Source organism: Chinchilla lanigera, unplaced genomic scaffold (assembly GCF_000276665.1).
Source record: "Chinchilla lanigera isolate Chin_1 unplaced genomic scaffold, ChiLan1.0 scaffold00054, whole genome shotgun sequence".
NCBI lineage: Eukaryota > Metazoa > Chordata > Mammalia > Rodentia > Chinchillidae > Chinchilla > Chinchilla lanigera.
The window spans coordinates 3,784,197-3,802,927 of NW_004955455.1; the positions used below are offsets into that span (position 1 = coordinate 3,784,197).

The 18,731-nt window shown below is 46.0% G+C and overlaps 2 protein-coding genes across 4 annotated transcripts in view; both read right to left on the bottom strand.

Moving 5' to 3' along the window:
- Thoc5 (THO complex 5) overlaps positions 1–11,321 on the bottom strand; it is a 33,585-nt gene extending 22,264 nt beyond the window's left edge. For both annotated transcript variants that reach the window (XM_013520426.1, XM_005396212.1), the window contains exons 1-7: positions 11,217–11,321; positions 8,635–8,738; positions 6,206–6,349; positions 4,304–4,417; positions 4,090–4,187; positions 1,546–1,692; positions 770–884 (exon numbers count right to left, since the gene is read on the bottom strand). In XM_013520426.1, coding sequence (XP_013375880.1) covers positions 770–884; positions 1,546–1,692; positions 4,090–4,187; positions 4,304–4,417; positions 6,206–6,349; positions 8,635–8,730 — 714 coding nt within the window. In that variant the 5' untranslated portion in view covers positions 8,731–8,738; positions 11,217–11,321. The remainder of the gene's footprint in view (positions 1–769; positions 885–1,545; positions 1,693–4,089; positions 4,188–4,303; positions 4,418–6,205; positions 6,350–8,634; positions 8,739–11,216) is intronic.
- Positions 11,322–12,248: 927 nt separating this feature from the next.
- The window catches only part of Nipsnap1 (nipsnap homolog 1 (C. elegans)), an 18,846-nt gene continuing 12,363 nt past the window's right edge, over positions 12,249–18,731 (bottom strand). For both annotated transcript variants that reach the window (XM_013520427.1, XM_005396213.2), the window contains 6 exons: positions 18,405–18,475; positions 18,138–18,278; positions 17,803–17,834; positions 17,362–17,456; positions 15,798–15,881; positions 12,249–13,386 (listed from right to left, as the gene is read on the bottom strand). In XM_013520427.1, the coding sequence (XP_013375881.1) occupies positions 13,322–13,386; positions 15,798–15,881; positions 17,362–17,456; positions 17,803–17,834; positions 18,138–18,278; positions 18,405–18,475 (488 nt within the window). In that variant the 3' untranslated portion in view covers positions 12,249–13,321. The remainder of the gene's footprint in view (positions 13,387–15,797; positions 15,882–17,361; positions 17,457–17,802; positions 17,835–18,137; positions 18,279–18,404; positions 18,476–18,731) is intronic.

Below are 18,731 nucleotides of genomic sequence, written 5' to 3' on the forward strand. Positions count from 1 at the left end.
TAGAGTTTATGATTGATCCATGGTCCAATGCTGGGATTACAGATGTGAGTGCTGTACCCACCCAGGGGCAGGTAGTTTGCATACAATATAAGGGAGGGAAAGAGGCTTGCTCTCCCTGCTGCTCCTTCCTTTTTGTTCTTGCTGCTTTTGCTATTTTCCACTGGCATGAACTGTTGCCCTCTGCCATGTGCCACTCTGTCTTGGAGCAAGCTGAGTATGGACTGAAACCTCTACCAACTGTGAGTTAAATAAACCTTTCCTTCCTTAATTCTGGGCTTCAGGTATTTTGTGTCAGCAACAAGAGAAAAGTAACCAAGACACAGTCTGAAAAAGTATGTTACCCAGAGGCAGCTCTGGATAAAAAGAAAATGTCCGGGTACATGTGTGTATATGTTCCTGAGCCCATCTGGCCAATACTTTACCCCAGGACCTAAGCTTGTCATATTAATTGTGCAGCACAGCAGACAAAACCAACCTCATAATGCACCCTGATTAAAGTACAAGAACTGAAGCCTGGTGTGGTGGCACACGCCTGTAATCCCAGCACTCAGGAGGCTGAGGCAGGAAGATCACTGCGAGTTTGAGACCAGCCTGGGCTACAAAGTGAGCTCAAGGCCAGCCTGAACTGCATAGGGAGACCCTGTCTCAAAAAGACAAAATAAATAAATAAGTAAAAGTAAAGTACAAGACCTGGCAAAGGCCAAAGGCAGTGGCTTCTAGCTACTTCTGGTCAGTGGTGAAGGCAAAGCAAAAGCCTGGCAGGCCTCACCTGCATGATGCTATTGAGCCGAGGCTGAAGGCTACTCAGGTACTCCTTCTTCACCTCAATCTCTTTGAGGATCTTCTCCTTGTTGGATAGGCACTCTCGGTACTTCTCTGCCAGTCTGAGGGAGAGGACAGAGCACTGTCATGCCATGCTTGCAAGGACACCTCAGCATACCTGTACACAGACTCCACCTATAATGGTAGCTGATTAACTGCTAATGTCTGCCAGCACTCACTACACGTGAGGCCCTCTGGGGAGGTTACAGGCACTATCACTTTAATAGTTGTAAAAACACTAGATCTTATCCCCAAAGAAGGAAACTAAAGCCTGCCCCTCCCCCTTTCCTTCTTCCCTCCCTCATCCCTTTCTTCCTTTTGCTAGAGAATGAACCTACAGTTTTACACATGGTAAGCAGCACACTGAAATTTTAAAGGAAAAAAAAATTACTCCAACTTTGTTAATAGCGTTAAGCAATTACAACCCCACCCAGGATGAGGCTGGTAATGTTCAAACTATTCATTGTGAATTAATCATAAAGTGGGATTTTGTCTTCAGACTCTTCTGCTGGTTCCATAGTACTTTGCTATTTGGTCCCAGCTCATCACAGAACACCACTGCTCTGCGGTTAACAAGTTCGGGAAGAGGGCTGGGGATTTAGCTCAGCGGCAAAAGCGCCTGCCTGGCAAGTGCAAGGTCGTGAGTTCGGTTCCCGGTACCGGAGAAAAACCAAAAAAAAAAAAAAAAAAAAAAAACCAAACAAGTTCGGGAAGGAAGAATACCTTTTCCGCTGCTCCAGCTCCCAGTCCAGACGTGCCAGGGTCTGCTGATGAGGGTCTCCCATTGTGACTTCAGCCTTGCTGATGTCTGGTGGAGCCTCCTTGTAAAACTCCTCTAAACTGACCAGGTCAATTTCTTCATGCTTTGACCTACAGGCAATAACTAGATATCAAGCTGTCACTCGCAGGAACCTTTAGGTGGGTATGAAGTTCTCCCACCTAGGCCCACTCAGCCCTCGCCCATAACTATTCAAGATCCTGGAATCTAATCTCCTCAGATGCTCACTAGCAGATGTTTCAGTGTGATGAGAGGTCACCGGTGACGTGACAACAGATTCTCATCCATTCTGTCTAATCTTTTTATCCATGAATTAACAAAAGACCTAAAATCCACATCCAAATATTGATTTGTATCATATATACAAATGTCTCCCAGCTAAGGAGAGCTAATAACCTAAAGACTCACATAAAATTATGGTGGCCTAGGTCTGGATTGTGAGGCTGCATCCCAGACATGTCATTTAACAAGAATAAACCTCAGTTCAAAACATTAACTGCAGAAGCACAAGAATGAGGGAAGAGATCTAGCTTGGTAGACCTAGATGTGAAAAAAAATCCAGAGGCTTTAATTGTTACATGTATAGTGAGACACACATAGAAGAAATGTAACACTCTTTCTTGTGTTAACATAGCTGAGTGTTCAAGTCATAGTCAGGAGCTACTATGTACTAATAAGCATCTACTCTATGCTGCCTTACTTCAATTAGTTTTTTTTTTTTTTTGAGACAAGGTCTCCCTGTGCAGTTGAGGCTGGCCTTAAACTGACTATGTAGCCCAGGCTGGCCTCGAACTCACAGTGATCCTCCTGCTTCCTGAGTGCTGGGATTATAGGCATGTGCCACCATGCCCGGCCAACTTCATTGAATTCTTATTAACAATTCTAGGAGGTAGGGATTTTTATCTCCATTTTTCAAATGAGAAGGTAGCTTCCACTGATAAGCAACTTGCTACGGTCACATAGCTTAAGTGGCAGAAGTGGGATGTGAACCTAAGCTGTGTGATTCCAATGCCCATGGTTCTTCCACCCACAAACCCACAGTATCCTGGGTTTGTCAGTTTCCACCTAAGGGGCATGGCACTCTTTATGCCTTTTTAATTTTACTATCACCAAAGTCTCATAAGAACTTTCAAAAATAGTACTAAGTTGGAGAGAGGGAGAGACTGATTAACAGGTATAATATTACTGACAGGAAGAATACAGAATACAAAGAATTCCTTCTTTGACAGGAAGTATATGTTCTGGCATTCTACGGCACAGTGGAGTGAATACAATTAAAGATAATGCATTGTATATCTCAAAAAAGTTAGAAAAGAGGAATTTTAATGGACTTACCATAGAGAAATGATGAAAGTTTAAGGTGATGGATATGCTAATTACCCCCTTGATTACTACCCAGTATATACATGAATTAAAATATCACACTGTATCTCATAAACATGTACAAATATTACGTAAGATTAATAAATTTTTTAAAAATAGTACTGAGAGTTTCTATCCTCCATGTACTCCTTCCTCAGGTTCCCCAATGATAACATCTAAACGTAGTATGTTGTTAAAACCAAGAAACTGACAATACAGTAGTTCAGTACTATTAATTCAGGTAGAAACATAATGTAAGTTTCACCCCTACTAGTATTTAAATATTTACATGTGACAAATTTGTGGAGCAGATAAAGATGCTGCTCAAAAATCAGCAACATAATTACTAAAAATATCCTGGACCTGCTGTCTAACATAGCCCTGTTCAGCCAAGTTTGTTACAAACAAAGCCTCTCTTCTTTCACTTTACAAATGGTCTGACCAAGCAAGAACTCTTGCTCTTCTCTTCGGTTTACTCTTTCCATCTCTCGTCTCTAGGATTGGTTTTTTCAAGAAGCCTCTCCTTTTAAGAATACTAATGAAGGGGCTGGGGATTTAGCTCAGCGGCAAAAGCGCTTGCCTGGCAAGCGCAAGGTCGTGAGTTCGGTTCCTGGTACCGGAGAAAAACAAAAACAAAAAAACAACAACAAAAAAAAAGAATACTAATGAACTACAGTTCGTTCACCTGAAGGCAGCTAAGGAGCAAGAAGTTCTAGTTCCAAAGACTAAGATCCATTTGTAAAAATGATCTACAGTACTAGAGTTTTACAGAGGAAAACTAAACCAAAAGGTTGAAAGGATGTGACTGGAACTGAGCCGCTGCTATACAATACGCCCAGGAATCAAATTGGTAATGGAAAGGCTGCTGCTGGGGACAGAAAACCACTTCTTAACCAAATTCAGAGCTCAAAACTCAAAACAGTCAGAGAGGCCTCTGGTTCTCTGTGCAGCCAAAAACTACGGCTTGAGATTTTTCTCGCTCAAAGTGATCTATTCACCGTTCTCTCAGATCCTGCAGTCCTCCAAGCTCACTAGATTTCTTTTTAGAGAATGACTCACACTGAGATATGTAGGAAAAGGCAACTGCCACAAACCAGTGTGCCAAAGCCCTGTCCTCCGAAACTCACTTAAACTCCAGACATTTGGTGATCTCCTTCTGCAGGTGCATCACCTCATACAGCAAGTTCTGTAGCTGCAGATGATAGGCATCTACTTTTTGCTTGGCCTGAAAGGAAGACAAGGTCAAGTGAGCAGGGTCAAGTCACAGATGGACAGAGCATCAGTAAAATCAGGGCATGGGCGAAGAGGACACAGGGGTTAATTAAACCTCTCAACTCAGACCTCATGGGTCTGATCTCTTCCTTTCTTCAACCTGATGTGGGCTAATCGGTTAAGTTTCTTTAGAGTCATGAAATGCACACAGCTCTGGATCCTCCGTTCTTCAATTTCAATTGCCTGCAGGCAGAGAACATGGTAAAGGTGATTCACAACAGGTGCTGGCTCAGCTTCCTTCAGTCCCTTGCTGCTGACCCACCTTCTCCAGGACCAAAAACAGACATTCAAAGAAGCTCTGAGCCATGGGGAAAGTCAGGAGAGAAACAGAAGGGTGGATGGATGCATAAAGGAAATGCTTAAGGCAAAAAAAACAATTCTGCTTGGGCTGGAGTGATAGAAATAGAAAATGCAGCAAGTACAGACAACACACGATTAATATCTGTCCCTACATATCCTGCACGGAGACCCTCACAATGGCAACATCAAGCCATCAAATCTGGCCTCTATAAGTTGCATTACAAACTGGGTCTGGTAGTGCCTCAGCACTCAGGAGGCTGTGAGAGGATAGCCTGGGCTACACAGTCAGTTCACGGCCAGCCTGAATGAACTACACAGGGAGTCCCTGTCTCAAACAAACGAACACAAACAAAATACCCCAAACAGATACATAGCATTATGAAATAATTTAAATGACAAAAAATTACAAAATTTGGCTATAATAAAAGATACACTGTAATAATCAATGATATTGACTAGCATAAGCACAAAAAAGATTACTGGCAAAAATACAGAATTAATAAAAAACTTCATCCATCTAGCTTTTATTTATTTATTTATTTATTCATTCATTTATATTTTGGGTCTTTTTGAGACAGAATCTCACTATGCAGTTCAGGCTGGCTTTGAACTCACTTTGTAACCCAGGCTGGCCTTGAACTCACAGTGATCCTCCTGCTTCAACCTCCCTGAGTGCTGGGATTATAGCCGTGTGCCAACACACCCGACTTCCATCTAGTTTTTAGATACAGCCCACTGCTTCATTTTTCTGTCCCTAAAGCCTGCCTCATCCATTTAACATGAATGACAATTTCATCTTTGGTCTTCATGACTGCTGTAGTCACGGTTTGGAGGAGAAACAATTTAGTATAGGACACCTAATTTATAGGATTATTTTATAATACTCATCCGAAGAGTCAAATACAAAAGAGTGCAGTATACACACTAGATACCCAAAGAATCCAGCTGAGGGCAATGTCCTGCACCAGTCCAGCTGAAGACCTAGAGCCCATCTTTAACAACAGCAAGGACCTAAGCTCCTCCGATGATAACAGCAGAATTCATATCAGGAAAGCCAGCTTGGGGTCTGGGGATTTAGCTCAGCGGCAAAAGCACCTGCCTGGCAAGCACAAGGTTGTGAGTTCGGTTCCCGGTACCGGAGAAAAACCCAAACCCCCCCCCCCAAAAAAAGAGGAAAGCCAGCTAGACAAGCTTCTCTAGGAAAATCAACAGCACACCATCTTCCCTTCCAGTTCTCTTTTTATGCTGTTGGCAACAATCCTCAGGTAGGCCTTCCACACCCAGCACCACGCTGATTCAGTTCAGCTGGGTGTTACAAGCTGACCATTACTTAAACCACCACAATGACTTACTTCCACATACCCACATTTCTAACACCAAGAGAATTTACATTATTCCTCAGCACCTGGAGAAATGCCTGGCACTTAATGGTAACTCAAAGAATGATCAAATTACAGTTACAGAAAAAGTGAATAACCTGTACTTTCACTACTATAATGGGTGATGGGCTGGTGACAAGTTCTAATCAATTAATAGGCAGGACTCCAGGCTCCAAACACCTGATCATGGCAGGGACAGACAACCAAGATTAGGAAGGGGCCTGGCGGGTACAAATGGAGCCCTGCCTGTGCAGAGTCCCCAGGTCCAGAGCTGTCCGGCCTCACTCCTTACCACATCCTTGCCACCTCTGCTCTTCAGGTCCTGGATCTCGGCCATTAGCCTCTGTAGCTCCTGGCATGTGTATTTGTACAGTTCATAGTCTCTGCCAGGGTCTCGCAGGTCCACCTCAGCCTCCTCGCTGTAGTATTTACCTTCCTGTGGAGCCAAGGCAAGAGGTCCTGGGTTAGGGTTGAAGATCCCCTTTGGGGCTAGTAACTCTTGGATGAGACTTCTCATTATATAAGGACAAATCAAGTGGCTAAAGGAACTGATCCTCAAATCAAGTGTTTTGCTTATTTCCAAATTAGAAACCTCTTCTTCTCTTTCTGATTACAAAAATAACGCATGGTTGATGTGAAAGATTTAGAACACAGAAATAGCAAAATGAAAAACTGCCTGTAATTCCACAACTCTGTTGTGAATACTGTGGATGAATATGCATTTTATTTTTAAACTACATGGGATTACATTATCTATGCTGTTCAGTACAACTTCTCACCCAAATAAATACAGATTTCCATCAAAATGGCTACACGACAGCACACAGTAGGTAAGCCAGAACTTAGGGGAAGCCACCCACCTATGTGGGTGTTTAGATGGTTAACTCTAGCTTTAGCAGAAATTAAAGTATCTTAACTGGCCTTTCAGTCTTCGCAGTAAAGAAAACACAGGACTTAAGAGTGCCATAACCAATGCTCAAAATGGGTAAGGCTCTTCATTAATCTTTATTTCCTCAATATAAGGTAGTTTTTTTTTTTTTTCATTTTTTTTTCTTCCCTCTTTATGTAATAGTTCTTATATGTATCAAAACTGATAATGATGAGTTCTGGGTTGCAAGGCAAGTTTTACATTTTGTACTTGCTTATACATTATCCTTTGTCCACAAGTTAAAAATTCAAGTGCTAAGAGCATTGTTTTTGCACTGTGTTTTGTTTTTAATGCTGGGCTTGAGCCCATGGCCTCTCACATGCTAACCCTGCACTCAACCACTACAATGTCCCTAGCCCATTATTCTTTAATTCAAATTGAAGCTGGTATGTTTCCGTATTCTACCTTTAAGAAACCAAACAAGGGGGGTGTGATGATGCATACCAATAATCCCAGCTACTCAGGAAGCTGAGGCAGGAGGGTCACAAGTTGAAGGCCAGACTGGGCAGCTTAGACCCTGTTTTAAAATAAAAAATAAAAGGCTAGGGATGTGGTTCAGCAGTAGAGTGCTTGCCTAACATGCACAGTGCCCTGGATTCAATCCCCAGGATTGCAGAAATAAGTATAAACTGAGCATGATGGCATGTGCCTGTAATCCCAGTACTTGGAAGGCCGAGGCAGGAGGATCACTATGACTTCAAGGCCAGCCTAGGCTACATAGCGGGTTCAAGGCCAGTCTGAAGTACATAATGAGACCCTATCTCAAACAAAGTATAAATAAGTAAATAGTAGGTAGGGCTGGGGATGCAGCACCCCCCTGGGTTCAATCTCCAGAACCAGAAAATAAACAAATAAAAAGTACAAAAATACAAGTAGCCAAACAATCAAAACAGCTAAGTTATGAATTAGCTTGACATATTCAACTGGGAAAAAAACAAAAGGAATAGAAGAATTTGCTGACCATGACAGCTCTCAGGCCATAGTGAAGTTACATGGGCACATAGTTTGGTATCCTCTGTTATGGTTTGTGTCTAGATGTCTCCCCAAAGCCTCAGGCAGTCAGTTTTCTTCAGAGGTGGCTGAATCTAGTGTGACTGATTTGTAGCACAATTCTGTGATTAAGGGTGCTGGGATTAAAGTGGGTGATTGCCAGATCAGTCCCCTGATTGGATTGGGACTGCCCTAACTCCCATATCCTGGATACAATATAAAAGAGACAGAAAGTGGCTATTAAGTCAGTCTCTTTCTTCCTCTCTCTCCCACCCCCCATGTTTTTGCTGTCATCCATCACCATGAACTGTTGCCCCTCTGCCATGTCCCACCCGGTCCTGGAGCCGGCCAATTATGGACTGAATCCTTTACAAACTGTAAGCTAAATAAACCCTTTCCCCTTTAACTTTGGGTGTTGGGTATTTTGTCTCAGCAACAAGAAAAGTCACCCTCCCAGCAGCAGCCCCCAATACACAAAATCTCTGATGCTCCAACGCTGTACTTCAGACACAACCTCTGCCTTCTGCCCATTAGGAAAAATGGAGACACAGTACACTGAACACACTCTGTATGCAGGTCCTAATCATGTATAATACAGGCTTGTTGGTTCTTGAGATACTGCAGGTAAGCCTGATGTAGATAGTTATGTTGCGTGGAATCACAGGAATTGTAGTCAGCCGGTCACATGGAAGTTCCTGGGAGATTGCCTGTTAGATGCAACCCTGAGCAGCTACAAACCCACTGGCAGGTGTATGGTCATGAGCTACAATCTCCGGGCAGCATGGCAATCATGGCTGACTCACCTGCTCAGTGTCAGATCGATTCCGCTTGCCTTCAGCTGGAGCTCCATCACTGCGGATAACTTTGGGCTTCCGTTTTTTGCTTGATTCTGATGACATGATGGTTCCTGAAGGTGGGGAAGAAACAACAGAAAGTTGTTAAGAGGAGAGGCTTTAGAGATTTTCTGGGAGAACTCGGGATTTATTTTTCTATTTTTTAAAAATTTGGAACACTGAAATCTAAGTAGAAGTTGTGGCCTCTTACAGAGGTGGTAACTCAAGAATAGTTGCGTGGCCCTAAATGCCCTAGTTTAAGCCTCTTAAAATTGGGAATCATCCTCTATTCTGTCCAAAATAAACCTGTCTGCACCATCTCTTTTTTCTCTCCAGTGCTAGGTAATGAACCCAGGGCTTTGCAAATGCTAGACAAGTTCTCTACCTTTAGGCTATGTCACCGGCACTTTACTTTTTCTTTTCTTTTCTTTTCTTTCTTTCTTTTGTCTTTTTTGAGACAGGGTCTTGCTATGCAGTTCAGGCTGGCCTTGAGCTCACTTTGTAGCCCAGGCTGGTCTCGACCCTGCAATGATCCTCCTGCCTCAGTCTCCCAAGTGCTGGGATTACAGGCACATGCCACCACGCCCAGCTCTACCTCTTTTTAAAAATAGGCTTCACCAAGCACCCACTGAACTCAGAATCACTTTCAACCTCTCCCTTGCTGGCCCAAATCACATTCTGCTCACACTCTCCACAGATGCATCCTGTATCCAATATTCACCTAGCAATCACCGGTGCCATGTTCTTCCAACTGAAGACCCTAGGCCAGGTCTCCACATTCCTCTCCAGGACTACACAGTCCTACCTCACAGCAACACTGTCTAAATTCTCTTTTGTAAAAGAAGACCCACCTAATTAATGCCATTCCTGTTTTTAAATCTTTACCACTTTTCACAACGTACTAAACGAAGAGCAAATTCCCTGGTCACCTCCCTGTTGCCACCTCTCCTGATCATCACCACAGCATCCTGAACTGGGCAGCACTGTGCCCCTTACCTAATTCATCCATCACTAGCGCTAACTGAGAGACAATAGTGGGTAGTGGTGGGGTCAGAATCTCCAGTCTACTGATTAATGGCTCTGAGTTCTGGGACAAGTCACTTCACTTTTCTCTGAATCTACTTTCCTCACAAACCAAGTGAGTCTCTACTTCAGGGGTTGTCAGCAGAGTGAACACAGGTGACACTCCACTGGATAAGGTGATGGACATGATCTGGGATGAGGCTTTAGATGGTGCACGGTGGCGACCTTACATAATGCTGGACGCCTGAGGAGAAAGTCAATCCTTTTTTGATTCTTTCCTGAAACTTCTGATTATCTCAATAACATCTCAGTTCCCCAGTTTGCCTTTAACATCTAAGAACGCCAAGGTTCCTCTGTAATGAAAGAACTCGGCTTCACAGATTTAAACAATGAAACCTACATTTGTTAACAATGATTTGTTTTCATTGTATCAAGTATATTAATTTTTAATCACTATCCTCCACAGAAGTGAAAGCAGTTTTTCATGAATGGCAGAGAGACTTGAAGTTTTTCTTTTAGACTTTCTCTCAGGGGCTGGGGATTTAGCTCAGCGGCAAAAGCGCCTGCCTGGGAAGCGCAAGGTCTTGAGTTCGGTTCCCGGTACCGGAGAAAAACAAAAACAAAAACAAAAAAAAAAAACTCTCTCTCAAAGAAAACTTTAGTTTAAATAATGTATGCTGAGCCAGGAGTGGTGGTGCACCCCTGTTAATCCCAGCACTCAGAAGGCTGAAACAGGAGGGCTGCTGTGAGTCGGAGGCCAGCCTGGGCTACATAAGCAAGTTCTACACAGCCAGACCCTGTCTCAAAAAAAAAAAAAAAATCATAAATAAAGTGAGCTAGGAGTAAACGACTGGTTTAAAGCCCTTAGTAGGGTTTCTGAGAAGTACTGGAAAGTTAGTAGTAAACTGATTAAGCAAAATCCACAGCGGTGGAACTCGAAAGCCTTAAGCGTGAGAAATCCCAACTTTGCTAACATAGGGTGCCTACAAAAAACGTAAAATGCACTGTGTGTAGTGACACACGCCAGTAATTGCTTCTATTAAGGAGGCTGAGGCAGGAGGACCACAAATTCCAAGCCAGCCTAGCTAAGTTTGCAAGACTCCGTCTCAAAATAAAAACCAAAAAGGCGTGCAGATACAGCTCAGCGGTAAAGGGCTCCTGGACTAGAACCTCAGTACCGACACACACACACACACACACACACACACACACACACACACACACACACGAGACCTGGACTCGAGCCTCAGTATATACATACACACACACACACACACACACACACACACACACACGAGACCTGGACTCGAGCCTCAGTACACACACACACACACACACACACACACACGAGACCTCACACCCATGAGACCAGGACTCGAGACTCAGTACACACACACACACACACACACACACACGAGACCTGTTACCACTATCATCAGAAGGCTGCAAAGTGAGAGCACAAGACGTGTAACGAATATTTTCCTGACCAGAAAACAGCGCAGCACCCCACCGCCCTCAGTCCTCCTCACCTCGCCTCACCGTTCGGCGAACTAATCCTACCCAGGGAACTACTTCCGGCAGCGGAGAGACCGTGACGCACGTACCACAGAGACACAGAAGGAAGGAGCGGCCGGCCGGAAATGAGGCTCGGAGGCCTGGAGGGAGGCGGGAGCTTTTTGTCCCGCGAGAACTGCAGGGCAATGTGGGAAACAAGCTGCGCGTTCCATGTGGGTAACGTTTTCATGGCTGCCCTAAAAACGGGCTTTGAGGACAAGCACTCACTTTTACCAGCGCGTTTGGCTGAGCCCAGCAGTTAGTGGACACTTTGCTGATTTGCTGAATAAGTGAGTTTGTGGTATGTTTAAGATGGTAACGCTGGGCGTGGTGGCGCACGCCTGTAATCCCAGCACTCGGGAGGCTGAGACAAGAGGATTGTTTCGAGTTGGAGACCAGCCTGGGCTACAAAGTGAGCTCAAGGTCAGCCTGAACTGCATAGTGAGACCCTGTCTCAAAAAGACAAGGAAAAAAAAAAAAAAGATGGTAGCTACTCGGGAAGCTGAGGCAGGATTGAGTATTGGAGAGTGAACCTAGGGTCTTCACACTGAGCTACATCCTCAGGCATTTATTTTTACTTTGAGACAAGTTCTAAGTGCTAAGTTGCCCAGGCTGGGCTGGAACTTGCAGTCCTTGTGCCTCAGCCTCCCAGAGTGCTGGGATTATAGGCATGTGCTACCATGCCCAGCTTTAAATGCAGCATTAGAAAGCCTCAGCGTTTCGTACTACTGGTATGAACTGTAAGACAGAGCCAAGGATTTTTGGTGTAAAATCCCACTTATCTGGAGCTAGAAATACTCCTATCCTGAATCCCTGTTTATGAAGATAGGTCCTTATGCTCTGGAGTGACAATGAAAATTCCTTTCCTGAGAATAGCCCAGAAACACAATGCCTTCCAGCAGGGCAGATCAACCAGGAGGAACTGGGAAGCTAGTCAGCTCTGCCTTGCCCCTGCCCTCCCTGGGTACCTGCTGAAGTTCTCTGCAGATAAGAAATGACACTGCAACTTATAGTAAATATTTAATTGGTTCCATCAGCAACTCTAGCACGTTTTCCTGGTAGGGAGGCAAAATCAAGCTACGTAGGGGTTCATGAGGTATTGGGAGGGGGAGGTCACTGAGGAGATCCCCAGAGTCACTGGTCCTGTTCCACAGATCTGGTGGCCCTGGCAAATTGAGGGCTGGGTTGACAGGATGTCAGGCAGAGAAGAAGAAATGCAGGGTGATGGAAATACAGGCCTTGGCCTATAATTTTGCCTGCAGGAAGAAGGGAGCTGGCAGGAAAATGGCCAGAACTACATATTCTAGTTTCAATCTCATTATGTAAAGGGAAACCAGCTTTTCTTCAGTTGTCTAGTACTTAGATACCCCCACTCCCAGGGTCTTCTGTCATTCTGTTCTATTTCCAATCTGTATTCCAAATTCTACAGTTCAAATCCAAGTTGTGAATTCTATGTCCTGCCTTCTGGGTTTCTGTTCCATGTCTGTCTCCTGCTCCCAAATCCTCCTATTCCTATCCTTTTCTTTAGCCTCACTGGGTAGAACTGTGCATCTCCTTCCAACAGCTGAGAGTTCATGGCAGTTCCATGCTTTTCCCCAGCAGGTGGAACTTGGCTCAGACTTACTTGTCCAGCAAGTGGGTGACCTAGTAGAGACCAGGGAATTCTTGAGGGCCAGCCCTGGTCTGACTTTCTCCTTTCCCACCCCACCTGTAACCACTGGTTATCCTATCTTTTGTGCAACTAAGGTAAACCAAGGATTTCCACAGTGATGTATGGGGACAGGGGGCCTTGAGATGAGGAATCTCAAGGGGGAAATGTGAGAAGACCTAAAAGGTTGCTATTCTTCATTCAGGGAACTTAGAAACTACTTCCAGCAGAGGGAAGGAGGTGGGCAGGGAAGGCAAGAAGTGTCTGGACAGAACTGTAACTCCTCAGAACCTTGTCATATTTGTCTGAGCTGAGCTCTACCTGTCAGAGTCTTCCCAGAGCCTAGAGAAAACCAAGACAGCAGGACCAGAAGCTCCTCTGTCCCAGGCTGCCCTGAGAGAGAAGGGGAAAGAGGTAGAGGTAGCAGCAGCATCACTGAAGAGGCGAAATCTTCAAAGGAATCATAATCCGAGACTCCATGTGTCGCACCAAGGGGACTATGGAGAGAGAGAGAGAGAGAGAGAGACAGTTGTCACTTGGGGATGAGGCAAGCATCACACACACAGGCGGCTTCTTTTTTTTTTTTTTTTTTTTTTTTGAGACAGGGTCTTGCTCTGTAATTCAGGCTGACCTTGAACTCACTATGTAGCACTGGCTGGCCTAACACTTGCAGCAGTCTTCCTATCTCGGCCTCCCAAGTGCTGGGATTACAGGTGTGCACCATCATGCCCAGCGTGGTTTTTGTGTTTTTTTGTTTTTTTGTTTTTGACACAGGCTTCTAAAAAGCAGCACCAGATGCTAAGACAAGAAAGCCTCGTGCCCTTCTAGAAGGACCCATGGAGAGTACTAGGTCATCCAAATTACAGGACAAGACAGGACTTGGTGGTGGAGATGAACACTCTTTTAAAAAAATTGCATCTTTTCCTATGGAAAAATAAATGGTATAGGGCTGGGGATGTAGCTCAATGGAATAGTGCTTGCCTAGTATGTGAGGCCCTGTGTTCTATCCCTAGCACCACAAAAACAAAACAAAATAATGGCAAAGTAAAAAAATTATTTCTCAAGCTGGGGATATAGCTCAGTGGCACAGCACCTGTCTGGCAAGCGCAAGGTCCTGAGTTCCATTCCCCGCACAAAAAAAACAAAACAAAACAAAACAAAAAAACACCTTAAAAAACTAAATAAAAATTAAAAATTAGGGCCAGGGATTTAGCTCAGTGGTACAGCACCTGCCTAGCAAGTGCCAGGTCCTGAGTTTGATTTTCAGTACCCAAAAAAATGGAAAAATAAAATTATTTCTCAGATACTGTTAAGGACAAATTAGGGTGATATAAAGAAAATAACTGCAAGGCTGGGGATGTAGCTCAGTGGTAAGGTATATAATTATTATCATGGGCAAGGTCCATGAATTGCTGAGTTCAATCCTCAGCACCAGAGGGAGGCAGGAGAGAAAAAAAAGAGAAAAAGGAGAGAATTATAGTCACAGTACCATAGTATCCTAGCACTTAGACAAAAGTTGTATGGAGTTCTCAAGTGACTGAGGTTTGAAAAACAATGAATTAGTTCAACTGTCTCACTTTACAGATGGAGAAGTTGCAGCCCAGAGAGGGTCAGCTCAAGGTCACCCAGAAAGTTAGACTCTCTTGCTGCTCACACCTTAATATGCATACAGATCACCCACAGTTCCTGTTAAAATGCAGATTCTTGCTGGCTGTGGCAGCACACAGGTGTAACCCCATCCTTGGGAGGCTAAGGCAGGAAGATTGCTGTAAGTTTGAGGCCAGCTTGAGCTATGTAAATGAGTTCAAGGCCAGCCTTCACTACATAGCGAGACCCTTTCTCAAATCCCCCTGCAAAAAAGTGTAGATCCTGATGTAGTAGGTTGCTGGGGGAGCTGATGGGCATTTCCAGTGAGTGCCCAAGGGATGTGGATACTGTCGTTGAGTACATAATGAACAGCAAGGCTCATACCACCTTCTTCAGGAGACACATTTTCCCTCACACCAGCTGGAAGTGTGCCAGCTCCTCAAAAGCTCAAAGGCAAGGACAGGCTTTTATTTATAGATGTTTAGCTGCCCACTCACCACCATAGGTGCCTACTGACTCCAGGTTCTAGCAAAGTGGCCAGTATTTTGACTAAAAAAAATTGCTGCATGCTTCTCTGCCAGAGTGAGGGCAAAGCACTTGTCATAAATTAGTTCATAAGTTCGCCCCGATGCCCCTGAGGGAGGCAGTATCAAGAACACCAGTTTACGGAGGAGGAGGCAGTCTCAGCACTGCAGAACCGACCCCAAGGTGGCAGTGGGCATTCCGCTACTCTGCCGCTCCCACACTGGGGCCACCTGGCTGTATTACGGTCCCACAGAACACTCATTTAGGGCTGTCTACCATGTGGAGTAAGCCAACAGAATAGAAAACCACTAACTTCACTGTCTTAAAGTGAGTGCCCAGCGGGGCTCCATGGCACATGCCTGTAATCCAGGCACTCTCAAGCCCACCCTGGGCAACAGCAAGACCCTGTCTCAGAACCGTTTTTTTTTTCTTTGAGACAGGATCTTGCTGTGTAGCTCAGGCTGGCCTCAAATTTTCAGCAATCTTCCTGCCTCAGCCTCCTGAGTACTGAGATTACAGGCATTCATCGTCACACCTGGGTACTTTTTTTTTTTTTAGTACTGGGAATCAGACTCTTGACCTGGCACTTGCCAGGTAGGTGCTGTGCCACTAAGCTATGTCCCTAGCCCAGGGGTATAATTTTTTTTTAAATTTTAAAGGGGCTAAGGATGTAGCTCAGTGCAAATGCCCTGAGTACAATCTCCAGTGCCCCCCACCCAGGGTTCCCATCTCCTCAGACAGGGCTCCCAGCGGACGACCTCCCAAGGCCCCACTGAGAGCAAGAGGAGGTGCTCACCTGTGTAGTAGACGTTTTCATCCCAGCCCCTCTTCCTCCAGGCAGCGTTTCGAGTCTCCTCCCGGGACTGCAGGTCTTTGTAGGCTGTGGGGAAGGCAGAGGCCCACTCCTCAGGCACAGAGGATCTGATCCCTTCCCACTGCCCCAAACCCTGCCCTCCTATCCCTTCCTCCCTCGGGCTATCACAGGCATGGGCTCTGTTTCAATTTCATCCCGTCAGTGAAAAGATTAACTTCAGATAATTACAAATAATATTTAATAATGTTAGAAAAGAAACAGACCAAAAAAAAAAAAGACATGATAGAGAAACATGGTGACAGAGAAAACAAAGCCTCTCTGAAAGGGTAAAATATGAACTCAGATGAGGAGGATGAGCCAGCTGTGAACTGTTGGGGGAACAGCACAAACAAAGGCCCTGTGGTAGGGAAAGGCCTTCAAAGTTTTGAGGAGTACACATGTTCACAACCCCTAAACTTGTATTTCCAGCCCCAAACTGTCCTGCCAACTCGAGCGTGTGTGCAGTGCCCACATGACATCTCCATTTGAGTGTGTCAGCATCTTAAATGTCACATTTCACAGAGCCAAAACGAAACTCCTGACCTCTCTGGCCTGCTCCTTCCCTAGACCTCTCAGTCTTGATAAAGGATACACAGCTGCTCGGAGAGGAGCCCCGGAGCAGCTGTGGAATCTCGCACCCAACACCCTTCCCCAGTAATTCTTCCTCAAGTCCCATTGGTCGGCCTCAACTCCGTAACTCTGGACTCCTCTCCATTCCACCACCACTACCCGAGTCCAGGCCCCATCCCTGCCTGCCTGAACTAGTGTTAGCATCTCTGGATCCTTGCTCCTCTACCAGGCACTCTCAGTAAAGCACACAGCAGCCAGAGGAGCCATGTAAGAACACTGTGGCAGCCTCGAATTACGTTTAAAATAAATCCCAACTCGTCCCCATGGCTTGTAAGGCTGGTTTATATGTGTCTGCCCCTTTCTCCTATCCCATCTCCCACTCTCCTCGACTCACTCCACACTGGCCTTCTTTCCACCCTTCAAAACCTTAAAGGCCGCTGGGCATGGTGGTGCATGCCTGTGATCCCAGCACTCTGGAAGCTGACACAGGAGGATTGCCAGGAGTTACAGGCCGCCCTTATTTACATAGTAGTTCAAGGCCAGCCTGAACTACATAGTGAGAGCCTGTCTCAAAACACAAAATGAAATGGCCTTTCTCACTTGCCGGGCCTTTGCCCAGCACTTCGTAGCTTCACAGCTGGCTCCTCATCTTTTAGCTCTGAACTTACATATTACCTCTTATGGGGGTCTCTTTTGTCTGCCCAAGCCAAAGTGAGCCCTCCTGTTTTTTGTATCACCTCTACCTGCCTTTTCTTCTACAGGTATTACTATTTGTAAACATCTGAGATTAACCTTTTATTAGTTTACATGTGAGGTAGCCTCTCCCGCTACGAGAGTGTAATTTCTGTGCATGCACTAATGAGTGTATCCCCATTGTTTACAAGTGGCAGTGGGGAAAGGGAACAAACAGAAGGCTCCTGGAAAGTCCCTGACCTACCCCAGAGATGGTGTACAACGTAGAGCTCTCCTATCTGTGAGAAGAAGCCGCCCACTGCTTCCTGGTTCTCCTGTCGGTACTTGATGGCCCGAGCCCTGGAGGTGGCAGAGTGTGGGAAAGAGGCCAGGCCAGTGCAAAAGGACTCCCAAGGTGGCACTAGGCTGATTCCTTGGCCACCTGAAGGACCTGAGATAGGGCCCATGGCTCTCTGAGATGCTTGGGTAACAATGGAGGTGCAACCGCTGGCTGATTTTCTACCGAAGGAGGCCTCACTTCCTCTAGGAGACCTACATCTCATGGTCAGATCCTGTTTCAGTTCCATGAGTAGCAGAGGATGCTGGGTTCCCTGTGACATGGCCCTGGGCAAGTGGCCCACCACGGGCCTCACTGGGGCAGGACAGTAGGGTTCCCCATTCCCGCAGCCCCAGTGCCACCACTCACCAGTTGTTCCCCCATTCGATCATGGTTCCTGGCTGAAAGAGAACCAGAGGGAGGAGAGGGATGAGCCCCACCTTGGAGTCCCAGCATCACAACAGGTCAGGGATGGAAACCGTGCTGTCAGTCCAGCTCCAGGGCCCTCATCCACAGGCCCTGTCTCATCCTGCTACCCAGGTGCACACAGGAACATAGACTTCCGCTCTAAACCCATGGGGACAAGGTGGCCAGAGCCGCAGTCCAGGCACTGGGACACAGGGCCCACCTCCCTCAGGCACCTGCAAAGCAGCACCGTAGCAGGGACGGTGGGAGGCAGAGGGGCTGTGGTGGGAGGGAAGCACCTTGAGTTTGTATGTCCTCAGCTCATAGATGTTGGGGCCTGCTCTAGGCTGTGGCTCATTCCAGAAGCTGAATTCTAGGAGCAGCTGGTTTCTCCTGGACAGCAGCATAGTGCTCCGCTCCTTTCGGAATTCCAGGTACTCCTGTGGGCACGGGGGTATGGGCACAGCAGCCAGAAGAGCCTTCCACCCCAGCCATGTGCCCCATGGGTAGTGTGGCTGGGCTGAAACCAATAGTCAGAAAGGGTCACCAGTAGGATACTGACGTACCTTGTTGTTTTTGAGCTTGTTCATGCAGTCCATGAGGGCTGGGTAGCCGCCTGAGAAGCGCCACAGATGCACTGTTGGAGGGGGTGGAGTGCAGGTCAGGGATCCATTGGGCCCCACCTGGTTTATCCCAAGTATGTGTGTGTGTGTGAGTGGGGGGGGTCCCCTTGCCGTAATCCTTATCACATCAGGACTCTCTGAGTTACCCTTGGCTTTGGTGCAAGGCAGTGCTGGGTGAGAATGACCTAAGACACCAGTCCAAGAGACCTGAGTTTGAGCACCAGCTCTGCCAGGTGGCCTCTGACCCCTCTAGGACTGAAGTCCTCATCC